The sequence below is a fragment of the Diorhabda sublineata genome, chromosome 1, assembly GCF_026230105.1.
Source record: "Diorhabda sublineata isolate icDioSubl1.1 chromosome 1, icDioSubl1.1, whole genome shotgun sequence".
Lineage (NCBI taxonomy): Eukaryota > Metazoa > Arthropoda > Insecta > Coleoptera > Chrysomelidae > Diorhabda > Diorhabda sublineata.
This window is the reverse complement of record NC_079474.1, coordinates 12028154-12050267: the sequence shown is the minus strand read 5'-3', so window position 1 is coordinate 12050267 and position 22114 is coordinate 12028154. Positions and strand designations below refer to the sequence as shown.

Genomic DNA, 22114 nt, shown 5'->3' with positions numbered 1-22114 from the left:
ATCATGAGAATTATCACCTCATCTACATCGGGAACTAGTAATGACATCGAAATTTGTTATATTTTTATATTTAATTATCAAATTCCTTCCTATTTTTATATCTCTGAACATTTTATCTAATGGACGTGATTTCACAATAAACAAGACCTCTTCCCTCCAAGGTTCCAGCAACCGTAAATAAGAAGAACACATGTTTTTATGAGGTTAAGGAATAGTGTTAAATAGTTAGGATATTTTTGTTCGTTTTAAATCTTTTATAATATTATAAAAATTTAAACGATAAAATGAAGATCCATTTAACACCTGACAAACTCAGTTTTTCGCTATTTAGCGCTGAACAAATTCGAAAAATGAGTGTTACTAAAATAATCACCCCTCTTATGTTAGACGCTTTAGGTCACCCTATACCAGGAGGTTTATACGATATAAAATTAGGTAATAATTCGTTTGATTAACATTTATTTCAACAATAAGATTATATTTTTAGGCCCGTATTCTGATCAGGGCGAACTATGCGGAACTTGTAATAAAACGTTTACGAATTGCCCGGGACATTTCGGTTACATCGAGCTCCCTTTACCAACAGTTAATCCTCTATTTCATAAAATTATAGGGACCATTTTAAAAATATCGTGTTTATCTTGCTACCACATACAAATACCAAGTAAGTGCGAAAATATTTGGTATAAAAGTAAGTAATTCCGTATTTATTTTAGCTCATATTAAAAAAGTTTTGTGTATTCAAATTAAACTTCTTAATTGTGGTTTGATAACGGAAGCTATGTTAGTAGAATCGACGATATCTCAATTGATGTTAAAATATTTAAAATTTGAAAATATTCCAGTTGATAGTATAGGAACTATATTAGAATATGAACAAATGGCAGATGAATTGTTAAGTAAGTGTTATGATTCTCCTTATATCTCCGAATTAAGTGAGTTGAAAATGTTTTTATAGGAAAATCTGGGGGGAAATACGTGATAAGTCAAAACACAGAAACTTTAAGAAATTATTTTATCAATCAGATGTTGAAGGAGGTTAAGGCAAAGGGTGTTTGTATGTTTTGTAAATCTATTATTGAAAAAATACAAACTTTGAAGAACAAAATCATATTAGTCAAGAGAAAAACAAACTTGTAAGTACCAGGTAAACACAATAATCTCGGTTTGTGTGTGAATCTTTTTTTCAATTCAATCTAATCCTTTAAATAGAGTCCTTATCTAGCTTGAACAATAATTTTATCACTAGCTTTGAGTTTTTTATTACTTTAGGCTCATTTTCATGTCTAATGTCACACAATTCCAATTTACATCAAGTTCGCTGCGGAATAAAGATAATAGATGTTTGCAGCTATGTGGAAATTATCTAGGAGGATATTTTAAGTTGCAGAAAAATGATTTGGGTGGATTTTTGCAGCTGCAGAAAAATAAACTAAAGGATATTTGCAGCTAGACAAAGATGATTTGGATGATTTTTCGCTGCTGCATAAAGATAATCAGCTTTTACATCTGCATAATGATGAATTGTATGGTGGTTTATAGCTGCATTTATAAGATCTAGGTGGCAATTTGGAGTTGTAACATTGTTTGAAGGTGTCTAAAGATTATTTAGTTAGATCTTAAAGATGACATAGAGATGGATGTTTGTAGCTGCATAAAATTGATTTAGGAGCATATTTACAGCAGGATGAAGATGATTTGGGTGATTTTTTGCAGCTGCATAAAGATAATCAATGTTTACAGTGGCATAAAGGTGATCTGGGTGGTTATTGGCAACTACGTAAAGATGATTTAGAAATGAAAGTTTACAGCTACATAAAAATGATCTAAGGGGATATTTATAGCTACATGAGGATGATTTGGGTGATTTTTTACAACTGCATAAAGATTTCCGATGTTAACAGCTGTATGAACTAAAAGCTTTTAACAGATTTAATTCCAACAAAATATTTCCGAAATTTATTCATAAAGCTCCGGTATTATTTGGATGGGAACTTATGATGAAAAATATTTTTCATAAAGTATCAAATGATGCTTCTATTAGACCAAAAATTGATTTCTGATACTTTTTTATCATCCAGATTTGCTACTACTTTACAAATTTCAGGATACTTCATATTTTGTCTCGGCATGAAATTTTTGAAACGAATTACATTGTCTGTTGCTTCAAGCTGGTTTATACCCGACTCGAAGAACCAGGTAGTGTAATTTCATTTGCGTCGGGGTTCTTGGTGTGTTTCATAACTTTCCGGTATTTTTACATTTTGAGACTTTTTTTAATTTCCAACTGTCGCAATTTATACATAACGATGGATTTATAGATGAATCCTTTGGATATTAACATCTGTTGTCCTAAATCTGTTTTCTGTTGAAATTATTCCCTGATACTTGATTTTTTGAAGGAACACATCGAATGCATCCAATACGGTAATGTCCCAAAAAATTACCGGATTGGAATCGAAATATGTCACCCCGGAAGAATCTAGACAATACATGAGAAAAATTTGGATAGCGGAAAAGGATTTTTTGAAACATTTAATGTCGGTATTAGATGATATCGATATAGAACATCCTACGGATGTGTTTTATTTTGATGTTATACCAGTACCACCTCCAAACGTTAGACCGGTGAGTAAATTGTTAATTATAAAACGTTTTTTACATATTTTCCCACATTGTCAGGACTTTCCAGGAAGTTTTTAAATTGTTTTAATCGAAAAATATTAATATAAATACAGAAAAAATAATTTTTTTTCATATTATGTTTAAATATTTGGAAATTTATTAGAAAAATTATACAGGGTTATAAAAAATTGTCTAAACTCGCTTTTTTTAATAACATATCTATTAACACGTTGACTACCAAAGCAAATTCCATAATTTTATTTAGTGGCATTAAATCATTAGAAATATTAATTTAGATACAAAATTGTCATTGAAAGGTATAGAAAAAACGAGTTATTTGATAGTTGGCAGTCAATACGTTAATCCCATTGGATCATATATCAAAAAATAGGAGAAATTTTTACTCACAACCCCTTTATTTTGATTTAAATTTCCTTTTGGTTATTGGAAATGTATTCGTACCTTTTTCGGATTAATTATACAGGGTGTTACACGTTTGAATTATGAATTATGTAAAAAAATCTCCTTGGGAAGTGTGAATTATGAGTTCTTGCAAAGTTGGAAATCAATGTGTTTACCCCATTGTATCGTATATAAAAAAATAGGAGAAATTTGTACTCACAACCCCTTTATCAGTTTATAATACAGGGTGTTATACAATCAAACATAATTATTTACTATTCGTAATTAAAAATACTTATTTGTAGTAGTAATTTTCAATTTTTTTGATATATAACTAAATTATTGTGATAAAAAATTATTTTTATTAATTTAATTCAGGTGAATTTCGCCAACGGTAGGGTGTTGGAAAACAAACAATCCCTAGGATATAAAAATATTATACAAAACGTGATATTATTGAAAACTATCATTCAAGTTATCCAGAAAAACGATGATTTGGGCAGTTTAGTATCAGCAGAAGCTAAGGTAGTTAATTACCGACCCCCCTTTTTAACGAATATATCGAATTATAATAAAAAAATTTACAGGCTGCTTATAGCTTCGCTAGAGGTAATACCGCTGTGGAAAAATTGAATTATTGTTGGGAGGAACTTCAAAACGATGTAAACGGATTGTTGGACAAAGATAGTAATCGTACTAGGGAGGGAGAGGGTATAAAACAGGTGAGTACGACAGTAATTTTGAAAAATTTTGTATTTATACCATTATATTGAAAAATGCATCATATAATTTGCGATAACTCGAAAAGTAATTGTTGGATTGAAATAAAAAAAAAACGTATAAAGATTGGGGACGAAATAACCTTCAAATTATGTTAGTAACAATTTTATGATAGTCTTATAATTTAGGAGATATTAAAAAAAAATATGACTAAAAAATTTCGTTTCAGGATAATAAAAATCTAAAATTAATAAGATTTTATCACATTTTATTAAAATCTACTCATAATTTTTGGTTTTATATATTTTTTTAATTATATATATATATATATATATATATATATACAAGGTACTTACGAAAAGTTTGTTGTGAATTTTGTGATTCGTTCAAAAAGACACACCGGTTTTCATAAAATTTATAAAATTTGTATCATTCCGTCTCTTAAGACGAATAGTACAAAAAATATCAATTTTTAGAACCTATGATACAGGGAGATTCAAAAAGCTACATAGAAGTTTACTGTCAATAGGTATAATACATAACTAAAAACAATTTTGGGCTCACCCAGACGTACCAAAACTCATATTTACTTCATTATTACAGAATTTTTGTGAATATTTTGAACTACTAGCTATTAAAAGTACCAATTGGGATAATAACGCAGTAGGAAAATTATTTTTTTAAATTTCTATTAAAGAAAGTTAACAATATCCATTCTTAAATTAATATATACCAAATAAATGCAACTTTTTATTGTTATTTCAACAAAATTTTGCTGGGGTCGCTGTATTTTTACCTCTAATCGAGCAATCTCCCTCCTTTCGGGAAGTTCATGGCTTTAACTACCTGAGATCTTCATCTTTTATTTGTATTTCTACCTCTACATGTAATTCTGTAGAGTTCCGGAGTCTTTCACACTTGGAGGAAATGTGGATAGAGGTTTCGTTTTCTGTATACCAAAATCTTCAAGTTGTATCCTCGAAATCTAACATCCTTAGGTGTTGAATAAGATTCTTGCTACTATTCGTGAATTATTTTTACTTAAGTTGGTACATTATTTGGTTACAGGATTCCAGCAATGTCTGTATCTGCCTCAACCCCTATATATTGTACTTTTCTAGTGTTTAAGGGTTCAGGTCCCCACTTAACTGTCTTCCCTCCACTCCAGTGTGTCCTAGATCCCATTGAAGATTCTTTTTGGTTATGGTTCCCAATAGTGTCTGTACCTTTGTCTACCCCTATAAGTTGTCTTTTTCTACATTAAGATGTTGCAAATTCCACTTAACCGTCTGGTAATTCATTTCCCTTCACTCTATTATGTCCTAAATCCCATTGAAAGGTTTATTCTCTTTGCCTTTGCTTGGTTAGGGTCTTTTGGCATTGGAATTCCTTTCTAAATTGAACAAGAGAAATTTTTTGATTGCTTGGTATATTCCTCAAGCTTCCAAAGGTTTTGGTTTGGTTTTGGGTCCTTACACTCCCTTCCAGTTCTATCTGCTGTTTTGGAACTATCGTGTACCATTTGATATTTGCAAAATTTTGTTTTGAAGTAAATTTTTCTCAAAGCTGAATATATCAGCTTCTTTTAAAGAACTACTATTTCAGTTTCCATTGTGGAAAAAGCTAAATATGTCTATCCAGGATAACTTGGTAGCTGTAACCAACATTTGAAATTTGTTGATCCACTCTGTAGTCACCGATGCTAATAATTTTTTTTTGGAATTCAACAAACTTAATATTTTTATTGTTTTTCTAGTTTTTGTTAATTTAAATGTGAAAAAAAAAATATGTCACATTTTTTGGAAAAAAACTTTTTCACCACAACTTTCTAAATATCTTCTAAACTTTAAGATTAACAAAAAATTGTTATTAACATAATTTGAAAGTTATTTCATCCCCAATCTTTATGTGTTTTTTTAAATACGATCCAACATCTACTTTTCGAGTTATGGTCAATTATGTGCAGCAACCATTTTGATACCGAAAAAGTACCGGTAAGAAAATTAGAAAAAATATCTCTCACCCCAATTTTTTGATGCTTTAAATTTTTTTTTAGATAATCGAGAAGAAAGAGGGTATAATACGTATGTGCATGATGGGTAAACGTGTAAATTTTTCAGCTAGGTCCGTCATAACCCCAGATCCAAATTTGAATATCGATGAGATTGGGGTACCTGAAGAGTTTGCTAAAAAATTAACTTATCCTGTAGCCGTAACCCCTTGGAACGTTGAGGAATTGAGGAAGATGGTTTTGAATGGACCCAACGTTCATCCTGGGTACTGTTAATTATCTCCATCTGTCGATATCCGTTTCAACTGGTTGTTTTTAGGGCCATCATGGTCGAGTACAATGGTACCGTAAAAAGAATCAACCCGAAAAGTGTGCAACAACAAAAAAGTTTACTTAAATGTCTGTTAACGCCTGATGATAAGGATAACGTCCAACAGGGGGTTAGAATTGTAAGTGTTTTAATTTTTCTAACTATTTTTTTTTTGTAAATTTTCCGTTTATTTCTGTCATTTTGACAATTAACTGTTTTCAATTTGTCTTATTTGAATTTAGTCTTGACAAAAATTAACATTCTTGCTTTTATTTTTATTTATAATATGTCCTAGATTGTTTTAGAACGTTAAACAAAAATTTCAAGATAATTATTTGGTAATTTAAAGAGATAACAGGATCGTACTTGCTTTTTACTATAATACGAAGTGGATAAAAAAATCAATTAAAATAATTATTTTTGTGTATAGTTACGTTTGTTGTTTTTATTTTTTTTTTGTTTTTGGGTGTAAATATATACAGGGTGTGATAATATTTTGATGAAATGCAGTTTTATTTAAACAGTTTTCGTATAATTTTTTTTTGTATATTTAATAATTATTAGTACACTTTTTTCATAAAAAACATTTTTATATTGATAAAAATTTTCAAATTTGATTATATAATTTGAAAAAATTTAAAAATGTCAGCTGATTTGAGTTTTTTTGAAAATATTGTGGTATTTATATCGAAATCGAAGGTTCTAGATTATTTTCTAAGTTTTTAGACGATTTCTAGAAGTATCTAGATAATGTGAACAAACGACAGGGTCGGTCTAGCTTCTAAGGACACTAGAAAAAAAGAACATTAAAATTGATTTAGTACAAAATTTTATTTTCTAAATTGTAATTTCTTTTTTTGACAATTTTGTTTCAAAAGTCATACAGAATGACGTATTAGTGATGTTTAAAAAAAATCGACTCCTAATCGGCCATTTTTTAATTTAAAAATTAAAAATGTCTGCTGATTTGAGTTTTTTTGAAAATATTGTGGTGTTTATATAAAAATTCGCAGTTTCTAGATTATTTTCGAGGGTTCTAGACGATTTCTAGAACTTTCTAGATTGTGTGAACAAACTACAGGGTCGGTCTTCTAAGGACAATACCAAATAGAGAAATAGATCATTCAAAACAATGTAGTACTAAATTTGATTTCTTAAATTATAATTTTTTCTTTCATTTTGTCAATTTTGTATAAAAAGGCATACAGGATAACGTATTAGTGATATTTCAAAAAAATCGACTCCCACTCCGCCATTTTTTAACTTAAAAATTCAAAAATGTCTGTTGCTTTGAGTTTTTTTGAAAATATTGTGTTTTTATAGAAAACGAAGGTTCTAGATTATTTCCAGATCATTTCTAGATGTTTCTAGAAAACGACTCAATTATCAATGTAAACAAACGCCAAGGCCGGACTGGCTCTTCGCGATTATACAAGATAAAAAAAGATGATTTAAAAAATTGTTTAGAATATATACTTGACATTTTTAATTTGTTTATACAAATAATATCATCAATTCAAGAAAAAAATCGATTGTGGTAATTCAAAAACCTCCAAAATATCACATGAACTGAATTTCTTGATAATTAAATCGAAATCGATTATTTTAGATTGCTTATCGAGTTTTCCAGACCGTTTGTAGAAGTTTCATGATAAAACCTCGTAATTTTAAGGTAGTATAAAAAAACAACAGGTCCGGACTAACTTCTACGATAACACCAAGTAGAAATTTAAAAAAAATTAATTAAATGCATTTTGAAATATTTTTTTTCAATCCTAACCTCAAAATTCACTTTTTAATCATACCAAATAATCTAGATTGACTTTTATTTTCTTCTAATCCATTTTAGCAGTTTCTTTTGATTATTTCCCTTGTAACAGGACCGGTTTAGCTTCTAACGACTATACAAAATAGAAAATCTGAAAAATTCTTTAGATATTTGGAAGATTTGATTGTTTTTTTCGCGTTTAGGTTTACATAAATCCCTAATAATGATATAACAGTGATAAAATTTCAATTAAATTCAATCCTAACCTCAAAATTCACCTTTTAGTCATACCAAATTTTTCCGTTCTCTTATAGTCCATTTTTAGCAGTTTGTTTTGTTTATTTCTCTTGTAACAGGAACGGTTTAGCTTCTAACGACTTTAAAAATTATAAATTACGAAAAATTAGATATTTTTGTTTTTTTCGTGTTTAGGTACACAGACATCTCTGTAACGGCGATATACTCCTATTAAACCGTCAACCAACCCTACATAAACCGAGTATAATGGCTCACACGGCTCGAATATTAAAAAACGAGAAAACTTTGAGGCTACATTACGCCAATTGTAAAGCCTACAACGCCGATTTCGACGGGGACGAAATGAACGCCCATTTCCCCCAAAACGAACTAGCCAGAAGCGAAGGCTACAACATAGGTAAAACATAACCGCACTAAAATTAAAAAAAAATAATTCCTCAATATTTTTTTTACAAATTTCAGTGAACGTTTCGAATCAATTCCTCGTACCGAAAGACGGTACCCCTTTGAGCGGTTTGATTCAAGATCACATGATCGCGGGGGTACGGCTTTCGTTAAGGGGGAGGTTTTTCGATAAACAGGATTACCAACAACTGGTTTACCAAGGTTTGTCCTTCAAAACCGGTAATATTCGATTATTACCGCCGACGGTAATCAAACCTCGAATGTTGTGGTCCGGTAAACAGATTTTGTCCACCGTTATCATCAATATTATACCAGAAGGAAGGGAATTGATCAGTTTGACTTCTACGGCTAAGATACCGTCGAAAGTGAGTAGAGATTTTTTTTTATTTAGCTCGGTTTTTTTTTTATGAAAGTTTTGGGGGTTTTGAGTGTTTCGAGATGGTTTTCGATGACTTGTATTAAGATTTTTAGGTTATACAGATGATTATGTTGATTTTTCATCCCCCTAGGTCTGTAGTTTATTTAGAAAATGTTATTTGATGTAAAACGTTGGTAATAACAGGGTTGGACTGGCTCGAATTAAATTAAAATGACAGTTTTAATAGAAGGGGTTTTTTGTTATATATTTTTATTTTAGCACGTTTTTTTTTCAACTGTTGTCAGTATTTTTTATAGTTTTGATGATTTTTTATTATTTAATATATTTCTGTACCAAATGTTACAAAAAAACTAAAAATTTCATTATTTTATTTCAAAATATTTTTTAAAAATCCTAAGTCCGGTACTGTATATTCCAAATTCATCTATTTGTACCATAAACATCGTGTTAATGATATTTTTAGAAAAATTCATTGTATGGTTTGTTTGGTAATTCAAAATAATGACAGGGCTGGATTGGCTCTTATTAGATTATATTGTCAGTACCAAAAGAGAAACTTTTTCTCGAATTTTTTTAACAATTTTTGATTATTAATTGTGGTTTTATTAACAAAATATTGGAAGGAAAACGTGAATTTTTTTTGAAAGTGGGAAAAATATCCAGTACTGTATATTTCAAATTCCTCAATATCGAGCATTAACATATTTCTAGAAAATTCCATCATGCGGTTTGTTTGCTAATGTAAAATAATTACAGGACTGTACTGGCTTTTACTGAAAGTTCTGGAACAGGCCATTTATTTCAATTTAGTGAGTTATTTCTAATTTTAGTATAATTTTTTATGGTTTTTAACAATTTTTTATTGCTAATTGCGGTTTTTCAAAAAATATTGAAAGGAAAACCTGATAATTTGCTTATTTTTTTTCAAAAGTACCAAAGATACCCTAAGTCCCGTACTGTATTTTCCAAATTCCTCTATTTGAATGATTATCAAGCGTTTATGATATTTTCCAAGAATTTCATTTTTTTATTTTGCCTAAAAGCATGACAATTTCATTATTTTCTTTTAAAATATTTTTAAAAAATCCCAAGTCCAGTACTGTATATTCAAAATTTCTCTATCTGTATCATAAACATCGTATTATTGATATTTCTAGAAAATTTCATTGTATGATTTGTTTGGTAATTAAAAAAAAATGCAGGGCTGGAGTGGCTCATAAAAGAGGGGCTTTTTTCTCATATATTTCCATTTTAGTACGTTTTTTTCAATTGCTGTCAGTATTTTTTATAGTTTTTGATTATTTATGATTGTTTAATATATTTTTTACAAAATGTTACAAAAAAACGTGAAAATTCCATCATTTTCTTTCAAAATATTTTTAAAAAATACTAATTCCAGTAATTTATTTTCCAAATTCCTCTATTTGAATGTTTATCATTGTGTTTATGATATTTCCCAACAAGAATTTCATCGTTTGTTTTGCCTAATAAAGCAAAAAAAGGACAGGGTCGTACTGGCTTTTATTAAAAGTTCTAAAATATGTTTTATTTTCAATTATTTTCATTGTAGTTAGTTTTTTTCAAATTTTTCATAGTTTTTAACGATTTTTGACAAAATATTAAAAGAAAAACGTCGAAATTTTCCAAAATAATACAAAATACCCTAGTCCAGTACTAATTTCTAGAAAATTCGGATTCTAGAATGTAAAAAAAACAGTCACAATATGATGTAAACAACCTATAAAATAAAATGGCGCTTTATAACCGGCGCATTCACCAAACTTTGGCATTGTATGTAAATAAAAGACAGGATCGGATTGGCTTATACTTACAGTTCCAAAAAATATTTCTTTATTTTTATTTTATTACTTTTTTCATACTGATAATACAAATTTTTATCAATCTTGATTGTTTAATACGGTTTTATAACGAAATATCATAAGAAAAACTAAAAATATTTATTATTTTTTTTAAAGCATAAAAAATACCCCAAATCCAGTACTGTATATTACAGATTTTCCAATTCGGAACATTATTGTTCCATTTATGATATTTCTAGAAAAACTCACCTCAAATAGGACTTCAAAAGTTCGTTCAATAAATAAAATAATGAACAGGTTCGGACCGACTCAATAAGCTCATTTTATAAAATAAACAACGAACAGGACCGGACTCGCTCTTTAAATTAGTTTGACAAAGTAAACAATGAACAGGTCCGGAATAACTAGAAATTTCCGCAATATCATATCGTTACAGTTGTTTGTAAAAGTATACAGATATTTCGATAGTAAAATTTTCCCTTACTATTTCACATTTCTTTCCAATTTTTGACGTCGTATTTAATTCCCGTCTATTTGATTAGACTCGAATTCGTAATTGAATGATTCCAAATTTCGAATGTATTAAAAAAAACGTTCAATTAACCTCAAAACATCATTAATAAACGTTAATATAATCGAAAATAGGCTTGGCAAACTCAACCCTCTAGACTATGGAAAGCGGGCGGTACTCCATTCACCGACGACAAAACAATGAGCGAAGCCGAAGTTATAATACGAAACGGTGAATTACTGGTCGGAATTTTAGATAAAACCCATTACGGCGCCACCCCTTACGGTCTAGCCCACTGCATGTACGAGGTAATCACCGAAAAAATACTAATTTTCACGTTCCACGGTATACTTTTCGGTGTAATTTCTTTTCTTAGTTGTACGGCGGCGCTTGCGCCACCAGATTTCTATCGTCGTTGGCCAAACTCTTCATGAGGTTTCTGCAACAGGAAGGATTCACTTTGGGCGTGCGCGATATCCTGACGATACCGAAAGCAGATGCGAAACGTCGGAAAATAATAAAGGATTGCAGGTCTATCGGTAAAGAGGCGGTAACTAAAGCTCTGGATTTACCGATAGGGACGCCGGATGAGGATGTTGTTGGGAAAATCGAAGAGTTGAGCGCTACCGATGCTAAAATTAGATCGGTGATCGATAGATCGTATAAATCGTCCTTGGATACGTTCACAAATGAAATTAACAGGTATTTATATGGTTTTTAGTAGAAAAAATTGTTTTTTCGTTTCAAATTTTTTCGAATTTAGTTGGATGGTTTATATCGAATTTTCATGAAGCCCTGTATTCGAGATTTTTGTAATTTTTCAACGGAAAGTTGTGATTTTTTCTAGTATTTTCTAGATAGTTTATTTATAATGTAAATAAATAACAGGACCGGACTGACTTTTCTCTACCGTTAATAGCTGAAATAAATTTTGAAAATTGATCAATTTTTTGGATGAATATTTTTTTGGTTAGCCCTGTATTTTATAAAATAGTAGTTGGATGATATATATTGAGTTTCATAATTTCACCAGGAAAATTGTCGATTTTCTTAGATAACGTCATTTTTCAACGTAAATAAACGACAGGATCGGACTGACTTTTCACTACCATTGATATTCCATAGAAATTTTGAAATTAATCAATTTTTTGGATAAATATTTTTTTTGCTAGCCCTGTATTTTATAAAATAGTAGTTGGATGGTATATATTGAGTTTTGGTGCTCCCTGTATTATAGATTTTCATAATTTCTCCAGGAAAAGTGTCTATTTTCTTAGAGGACGTCATTTGACAATGTAAATAACGACTGGACTGGACTGATTTTTCACTACCATTAATATTCCATAGAACTTTTGAAAATTAATTAATTTTTTTGGTTAAATATTTCTTTGGTGTTCCCTGTATTATAGATTTCATAATTTCTCCAGGAAAAGTGTCGATTTTCTTAGAGGACGTCAATTGACAATGTAAATAACGATAGGACCGGACTGACTTTTCGCTACCATTAATATTCCATAGAAATTTTGAAAATTAATCAATTTTTTTTGGTTAAATATTTTTTTGGTGTTCCCTGTATTATAGATTTTCATAATTTCTCCAGTAAAAGTGTCGATTTTCCTAGATAACGTCATTTGACAATGTAAATAAACGACAGGACCGGACTGACTTTTCTATTAAAATTAACATTGAATGGAAGTTTGAAAATTAATCATTTGACGTACTGGAATGTATTATTTCTATTTTTTTATCTTTAGCTACAAAAAAATCATATTATTCCTTCTTAACCTTGTCAATTTCAAAATTTCTGTCTATTGAACGTTTAGTTCAAATTTTTTTCAAAAATTCGTGAAAAAATTCGATAAAATTAATTTTAAACTGATTTTGAAGTCAAATAATTATTTTTTAACAATGAATGTTGACCTGTCAGTATCCGAACTGTGTGTCAATATTATGACAGTTGTTGTATTAAAAACTGTCAAATCAATTAAAATATGTTTTTATGGTTCTATTTTACCAATATTTTCTTGAAACTTTGATTGAAAATATGTTCTTCATTATTTCGTCAAAATATTTTATTTCTAATTATCTCTGATGGAAAATTAAACGTGACAACACAGCATACCTTTAAAACATCCAGTATCAATATTAAAATGCTTAACAACCAATCAGAATGTTCAATATTGTAGTGACTTTTATGTTCTTCATTTGGTAGCGTTGTTGACATACGTCAATATTCGAATTGCGCATCCATTTTATGACCATTCAACGATCCTAAATTCGTTTTTTTGCATCCTATCATTAATTTTTATGAAAAAAAAAACAAATTTTCTTGACATAATCTATATTTTTATCGTTTTCTTTATCAGAACTTGCCTCCCAGCCGGTCTCGTATGTAAATTTCCTCAAAACAACCTCCAATTGATGGTCCAATCTGGCGCTAAAGGTTCGACCGTTAACACTATGCAAATCTCCTGTCTACTAGGTCAGATTGAATTGGAAGGTAAACGACCTCCGGTGATGATATCCGGTAAATCTTTACCCAGTTTTCCCGCCTTCGAATTTTCCCCGCGAGCCGGAGGTTTCATCGACGGTCGATTTATGACCGGCATTCAACCACAGGAATTTTTCTTTCATTGTATGGCGGGACGAGAGGTGAGGCAAACGAATGTCATAAACGTCATCCGCCATATTTGACTCGGGGGTTTTGTGAATTTTAGGGTCTGATCGATACAGCTGTCAAAACTAGTCGTAGTGGATATTTACAGAGATGTCTCATCAAACATTTGGAAGGGCTCAAAGTTAGTTACGATATGACGGTGAGGAATAGTGATAAAAGTGTTATACAGGTAAATACGCACCCACATTTTTTATACAATTAACGATTTTTATTGAATATGTTTTTGATTTCCCTAGTATATATGCGAAATCGACTCATTTCTACATATCTATCTAAATTTGGCAACGTTACAAATATCACGCATTTTGTATATAATTAATTTTTTGATTTCCCAGGTATATTTGCAAAATCGACTCATTTGCTTTAGTTTATATATTTTGCAAAAAACTCCAATTTTATATTGATGAAATTGAATATATAACAAAAAAATAGTTTTTCTGATAATCATTGAAGTAAAATTAAACTTGGCAACATTACAAATATCACGTAATGTATATACGTTACATATATAAAATTTATTTCCGATAATAGCAAATCATTAAACCATTATTCTACTTAGTAACTTTTAGTTTCATTTCGACCAACCAAAACATTTAACGCCATTCGTGAACCAATCGAAATATTCCCTACGATTATTGTAGTGATTTTCCTCGGTTGGTAGCGCTGGTGACATACGTCAAAATTTAAATTGTTTTAACCTAAATATTTAATATCATGAAAATTCTACGTTTTAATGAAAATAAAATCAATTTTCTATTAATTTATCATGATATCAAATTCCATAGTTCTTATACGGCGAAGATGGCATGGATATAGCCAAATCTCAATTCTTCAACGAAAAACAAATCAACTTTTTAACCGAAAACGTAAAAGTTCTTGCACAAAAAGATGTTTTAACACGAGTTAAAAGTGACGAAGAACAATCTAACATAAAGGAATACATAAAAACGGTAAATAAAATAGTAATAGTGTGAATATTTGTTAGTAATATCGTTTATTTTTGTTGTCTTCAGATTACTAAATGGAAAAAAGAACATGGGGATCCTTTTAGGTATCGAAAAAAGAATCCCTTTACACTCTTCGTTAAATACGTTAGACAAAGATTAGGAGACGATAAGAAGTTAACTAGGGAACAATTAAATAAACTTTGGTATGAATTAGCCGACGATATAAAAGAAAGGTAAATTTTTGTTATAAAAGTTTCGTTTGCTTTGATTTTTACTAATTTTTGCGAGGTACGTAGTTTTAGATCATAGAAATGTTTAAATACTTTATTTGATGTTTTTTTGAGTTTATTTATATTTAATAAGATTCCAAGTTTTATCTTCAATACCTATCTTTTTCCTTTCGAAGGCCTATTTTTATCAATTAGGTACTTTTGAAACTAGATTTTGATCTAAATATTCTTTTTTGTTCTTTTTGGCTACATTTTGAATTTTTATCAATAAATTCGATTTGTTAACTCTATATTGAAGAACTGATATGAAATTGTAGAAGATTCGATAAAAATAAAAAGGAATTTGAAAATGTTGAATGAAACCAATGCAATCGATGTTTGTTGTGACATTTATGATGATAAAGATGATACCATTGAGTTTACTTTCATTTAAATAGGATTCTAAGTTGTTTTACCCAATGTTTAGTATTTCTTTTGAAGATATTTAGGTACTTTTTGATCTTAATTTGCTTTTTTGTTCTTTTTGGAGTTACATTTAGAATTGCCATAAAAAAATCCTTCTTTTGATATTTTTGTGCTACATTTTGAATTTCCATCAAGAAAATTGCTTTCTTTTGTTTTTTTTGACTAGATCTTGAATTGTTATGAAAAATTTTTGCTTTTTTTGTTCTTTAGGGGCTAAATTTTGAATTTTCATCCAGAAATTTGCTTTTTTTGTTCTTTTTGGGACTAGTTTTCGAATTCTCATTAAAACTTTTTGCTTTTTTGTTCTTTTGGAGCTACATTTAGAATTACCATAAAAAAATCCTTTTGATATTTTTGGGCTACATACTGAATTTCCATCAAACAATTTTGTTTTCTTTTTTGGAGGAAATCTGAATTTTTAAATTTCATCAAGAAAATTGCTTCTTTTGTTTTTTTTGGGACTAGATCTTGAATTGGTATGAAAAATTTTTGCTTTTTTGTTCTTAAGGGGCTAAATTTTGAATTTTCATCAAGAAATTTGCTTTTTTTGTTCTTTTTGGGGCTAAATTTTTATTTGTCATCAAAAATTTGCTTTTTCTGTTCTTTTTGGGGTACATTTATCAATTGTCCTCAAAAAATTACTTTTTTAACTTAATATCGAAATAGAAGTAGATTTTAATCGATTATTCCAGCTTCGAGGATCAATGTAAACGTTGTCCCGATCCTGTCGAATCCTTGTATCAACCTGACGCGAATTTCGGCGCAGTAAACGAAAAAATCGAAGAACTGATAAAAAATTGTAGAGGATTCGATAAAAAAGCCAAAAAGGAATTTCAAAACGTGATGAAATTGAAAACGATGCAATCGATGTGCGTCGCCGGAGAACCAGTGGGACTTTTAGCTGCACAAGTATGACATTTACGATGATAACGATGACACAATTGATGAATTTGGAAATTTTTTAGTCCATAGGTGAACCTTCCACTCAGATGACGTTGAATACTTTCCATTTCGCCGGTAGAGGTGAAATGAACGTCACTTTGGGTATCCCCAGATTGAGGGAGATCCTGATGATGGCGTCGAAAAATATCAAAACGCCTTCTATGGAAATTCCGTTTTTACAAGTACCCGATTTGGAATACAGGGCGGACAAAATTAGGAAATTGTTAACAAGGGTCGTTGTTGCAAATGTTTTGGAAACTATCGAAGTTACTACCGAGCTACAGATTAAACCGATTAGGTATTAACCGATTATTTTTGGGCGTTCTAATTTTTTTTTTTTCATATTTTTATTCAATTTTAGACAGAATAAATATACGGTGAGGTTCAATTTTTTACCGAAAAAATATTACAGTAACGATTATTGCGTTAAACCGAATCAGATAATAAATCACATGAAAAAAAAATTCTTTCGGGAGATGTTTGCCAGTATTAGGAAAGTCAGTAAGATAAATTCGAATATGTAAGTAAAAAAAATGTTTATTTTTCTAGTTGTTTACACGTTTTTGGACGTCTTTTATGTATATAGGGTGATTCTAATACTAGTTAACAAAAATTATATATAGGAGGTGATTTTTTGATATATTGAGTGTTGCTGTTGGCGTAATGTATAAAAGTGCAAAAATTATGAGAAAATATTTTATATGGGGTTGAATTGATATTTTATTCAATTTTATAAGAATATTTATTTTAAAAAACAATTTGAATCACCCTCGTAATTGTATTTGTCTTTATAATCTTTTTGATGCGTAAATTGATAATGAAAAAATCATAAAAATTAAAAATTTGCATCAAATAGGGGGAGTTTTACACAGGGTGATTCTAGTTTTGAAAAAAAAATTATACCAAATTAATTAACCCTCGTAATGAAATATTTTTGATAGACGATACTAATTTTGAAATTTTCATAAACAAATTGAATTGTTGAAATGGGGAGATTTAAATTAGCAAAAAATTGAATTAACTTATACTAATATTAACTTATTAACTATTTTTTTGATATTGAATATCTCCCTCGTAATCAAATGTATGATAAAAATAATTCCGATTTTAGAGTTATGATGGAAGATGAAAAAAACAAAAAATCGACACCGAACAATGAAGAAGATAACGAAGAACAAAACGAAAAAGAACCCGTAGATGAAAACAGTTCTTCCGAAGACGAAATCGAAGATACCGAAGACGCCAAACAGACCCATAAATATCAAGAGACTAGAGACGATTTGGAACCGGAAGACGAAGAAAAACTACAATCCGACGAAGAAGAAGAAAACGGTAAACGACAACCACCATTTCCTTTACATTCCGATACATTCAATTTTCATATTTGCAGTAAATTCGGACGAGGAAAACGAAAAAAAAGAAGATGAAATCAAACAACAACAGCAGCAGCAACAAAATGAAGTAGTGGATAGTTATAATTTCGCCCAAAGTTACATCGAAGATACCGATAAGCATCTGTGGTGTGAAATAACTTTCGGTGTAAGTTTTTATGAAGAAAAAAAAATTAATCCCCCCTTTACTGTACAATTTTTTTGTCGTCTCTAGTTTCCTTTGAATCAGAAAAAATTAGATCTGACCGCCATTTTGAAAGAAACCGCCGACAAATCCGTTTTATGGGAAACACCGCAGATACGTAGAGCGATCACTTACGTCAAAGACGATCAGTTTATGCTAAGAACCGACGGTATAAATATTGTAGTAAGTATCGATATTTGTTGTAACACCCTCGTATAGTATTGTTTGTTTCAGGAAATGTTTAAGTACAATACGATACTCGATTTACCGAAATTGTACTGTAACGATATACATAAAGTAGCTGAAACGTATGGTATCGAAGCCGCATCCAAAGTAATCGTTAAGGTTAGTTTATTGTGAAAAAAAAAATGTATTTTTAATAACAAAAATCAATTTATTTTTAACAGAAACTATCGAACCAGTCCGTTCCTGTTATTCATTTAAATTATTAAGCGACATAACATTTAAAATTTCGTAGTAGCAAGCTACCCAACCCGGTCCTGTTTACATTATTAGATGACCAGGAATTCGATGTAAACAAATTGCAGAACCGAGTTAGGTAGCTTGAGACTACAACAATTTTTAATGTTATGTCATTTAATAATTTAAATAAGTAACAGGGTCCTACTGATTCGAAAATTTTTATTATAATGTAAAAAATTTTATCGTTATAAAAATATCACTTTCAAGCAAGTCCGTTCCTGCTGTTTATGTACATTGTAGAGCGATGTAACATGAAAATTGTTATCGTCACAAGTCACTTAACCCAGACCTGCAGTTTGTTTACATTGTTAACTGACAACCTAGAAATTCGATGTAAACAAACCGCAGGACCGGGCTAGGTAGCTTTTGACAATTTTTAATGTTAAATTGCTTAATAATTCAAGTAAATAACAGGATCGAAAATTTCTATTAAAACGATTGATTTCTATCATTATTATATAAAAAAAATGTTTGAATGTTACTTTTAATAATAAAAATCATTTTTTTCAATGGAAACTTCCGCGCCAGCTTATTTACATTGTTGAGTGTCATTAATGAAAATTATTGTAGTCACACACTGTCTAGTTAGGTCCTCCACTTTGTTTACATTAATTTCTTCTTAAATCATTTGATAATTTATATAAACCGCAGGAACGGCTCGAAATTTTCGGTTCACATATTGAATTTTCATTATTATTACATAAAAAAATATATATTGTTATGAAAATATAACCTCATAATAAAATAAATTTTTTGACAGAAACTTTCGAGCCAGTCTGATTTTTAATAATATTGTAAAGCGACAAAATATTGAAAATTAATGTAGTGACAAGCTGTTCAGTCCGGTCCTGCAGCTTGTTTACATTATTTACACATAATTTCTATGTCATTTAACAATATAAACAAACTGCAGGATCGGGCTAGGCAGCTTTTGACGATAATAATTTTTTAATGTTTCGTCTCTTAACAATGTACATAAACAGCTGGAACCGACTGACTCGAAAATTTATTTTTATCATCATTACATAACAAAATGTTTATCGTTATTTTAATGTTATTTTCTCCTTTTCCCGGAAAACTCTGAACCGTTCCTGTTGTTTATTTACTATATGAAAACCAACTTATGGGCATAGCTACCTCGTCCTGTCCTGCAGTTTATTTACATTGTTAAATGACAATCTACAAAAAATTCAATGTAAACAAATTGCAGAACCGTACCAGGTAGCTTTTTACTATAAATTGCTTAACAATGTAAATAAACAGGAACGGATTGGCTCAAAGTTTTCTGGGAAAAGAAAAAAGTAACACCTAAATAATGTTGAACATTTTTTCACATAATGATAATAAAAAGCAATTCCTGCTGTTTATTTACATCGTTAAGCGACATAACCTAAAAATTTAATATAAACAAACTGCAAGAACGGGCTGAACAGCTTGTCACCACAATAATTTTCAATGTTTCATCACTTTACAATAAAACAGGAACGAAAGAGTCTGTTAGAAGAAATTGATTTCTCCATATAAAAGTAATATTTATGAAAAAAATAAACATTTTTTACATGATTCGATCCAGTCCGTTCCTGTTGATTATCTACATTATAAAGCGACATTTTAAAATTATTGTAAATAAATAGCAGGACCGGGCTAAGCAGCTTGTAACTACATCAATTGTCAGTATTATAATACTTGATAATAAAAATGAACAAGACCGGGTTAGGTAGTTTGTGACTACAAATTTCCAGTGTTATATGGGTTAATAGTGTAAATATGCAGCAAGACGGATTTGTTAGCTGTGACTTTTTTGTAATAAAAACAATTGTTATACACTTGTAGGAAGTCAAAGATGTATTTAATGTTTACGGAATCAAAGTAGATCCGAGACATTTATCGTTAATAGCGGATTATATGACATTTAATGGAACTTTCGAACCGTTGAGTAGAAAAGGAATGGAAAGTAGTGCATCGCCTCTACAACAGATGTCTTTCGAGTCATCGTTGGTGTTTTTGAAGAATGCAGTTATTAGAGGTAAGTTTAGATTTATACGTGGAAAGGATGTTGTGGAAGTGTGTTTCAGGACGTCAGGACGATATTCAGAACCCTTCCAGTAGTCTCATGTTGGGAAAACCTTGTAACACCGGAACGGGGAGTTTTACTCTGTTACACAAGACTTTTACTGTTTGATACTTATATAAAATATGTAAATAAATATTTTTTTCATTAATTGAAGTTTATTTTTTGGGAAATAAAACGAATGTTGATTTGGAAAGGGAGTATCACAACTTTAGTTAGCCTTGGGTGCTTGTAAGGGTTTCGACAAAAGATAAACAATCTGGAAGTGCCTTTCTTGATTAAAATACTCCAAACGGTTCGTTAGGAATTCGTAGACAGGTCTACATATGATTTATAAGGATAAATATGATAAAATAGTTCAAATGTACCAAGGAAAATATTAAACTTCCAAGATTTTATTTGTTCCTCTGTTATAAAATTAGTGTGAGTAGTTCAAATAAATCAAACATAATTCGTTACTATCTATCTATCCTCACAATAATTTTTTGTTACCTAATACACAAGTAGTTCGAATGAATGTATCAGAGTAAAATTCGCTCATCACCAAAGATATGCTTCTTCAAAAAGGTTTTGATAATTTCGATTATGCTGTATATGACAATATACCAGTAGTTCAACTGCACCTAGTTTACCTTCAAAGATTTTTTCCAGAAACTTGTTTTATTGCTTTGGATTATAATTTATGAAAATTTAATGCACAAGTAGTTCAAATATACCTTGATTAGTCCTTCACTAACCTATAAATACATCACAGCTAGCCCAATTATATCAAAAGACTTATAACAAAGAGCTTTGATGGGCCTTACGAAGGCCAGAGGGCTCTGGTAGTATCAAATGGGGTTCGACGGGGTTATCAGAAGCCCTAGGTGCCTAACAGCCGTTGGTCGCCCACTATTCTATCTATTACTGTGAAATAATAAAGATCCCAAAAAAGGCATTGTTGTTATGAATCATGATGTATGACAATTTAACACACAAGTAGTTCAAATGTATCTTGATAAATCCTTTGTTAACTATTGGAGATTTGCTTTGAAAAAAATTTTGGCTATAATGTGTACAACAATTATAATAAACAAGTAGTTCAAATCAACCAAGAAGAAATCAATACTTTGCAAGCCATTAAACTTAGATCCAAATTAATACAATTATAAAAAATACTACAAGCTAAAAGAAGAACCTCCCTGGGTTAAATCACTTTCTAGAATTTTTATATAATAATGAAATAATCCCATAAATCATTTGGATTTCTGCAAAGAAAACAAGATACCCACCTGGTGAAATACCCCATGAGGTCTAGCACGAACTAACTTGTGTAGATTCAATGGGGAAGACAAAATTCTGAAACATCCTAAAAATGCTTTGATAACGAAACCTGCTCAAAGTTAGCGCAAGAAATTTGTATTTACCAATATCTTAAGGTTACAGGATAATGTAACCTCTAATTAAATAATAATGATGACAAAAATAAATAAAAGAGCAAGATAATCAAGTTAAATGAACAATTATGTCAAATAA

General features: G+C 30.0%; 1 protein-coding gene across 1 annotated transcript; it reads left to right on the top strand.

Annotated features, from left to right (window-relative positions):
• The first annotated feature begins 12 nt into the window (after positions 1–12).
• On the top strand, positions 13–22113 carry LOC130452372 (DNA-directed RNA polymerase I subunit RPA1). The gene is made up of 26 exons (XM_056791609.1): positions 13–435; positions 488–664; positions 717–899; positions 959–1136; positions 2403–2628; positions 3406–3552; positions 3615–3749; positions 5804–6024; positions 6078–6207; positions 8269–8491; positions 8557–8864; positions 11344–11517; positions 11586–11911; positions 13576–13861; positions 13927–14055; positions 14672–14836; positions 14900–15066; positions 16221–16437; positions 16494–16768; positions 16832–16990; positions 17582–17802; positions 17861–18009; positions 18076–18228; positions 18280–18390; positions 20362–20554; positions 20604–22113. The coding sequence occupies exons 1-26, from the start codon at positions 285–287 to the stop codon at positions 20708–20710; spliced, it is 4911 nt and encodes a 1636-aa protein (XP_056647587.1). The 5' UTR covers positions 13–284; the 3' UTR covers positions 20711–22113.
• Position 22114: the final 1 nt, after the last annotated feature.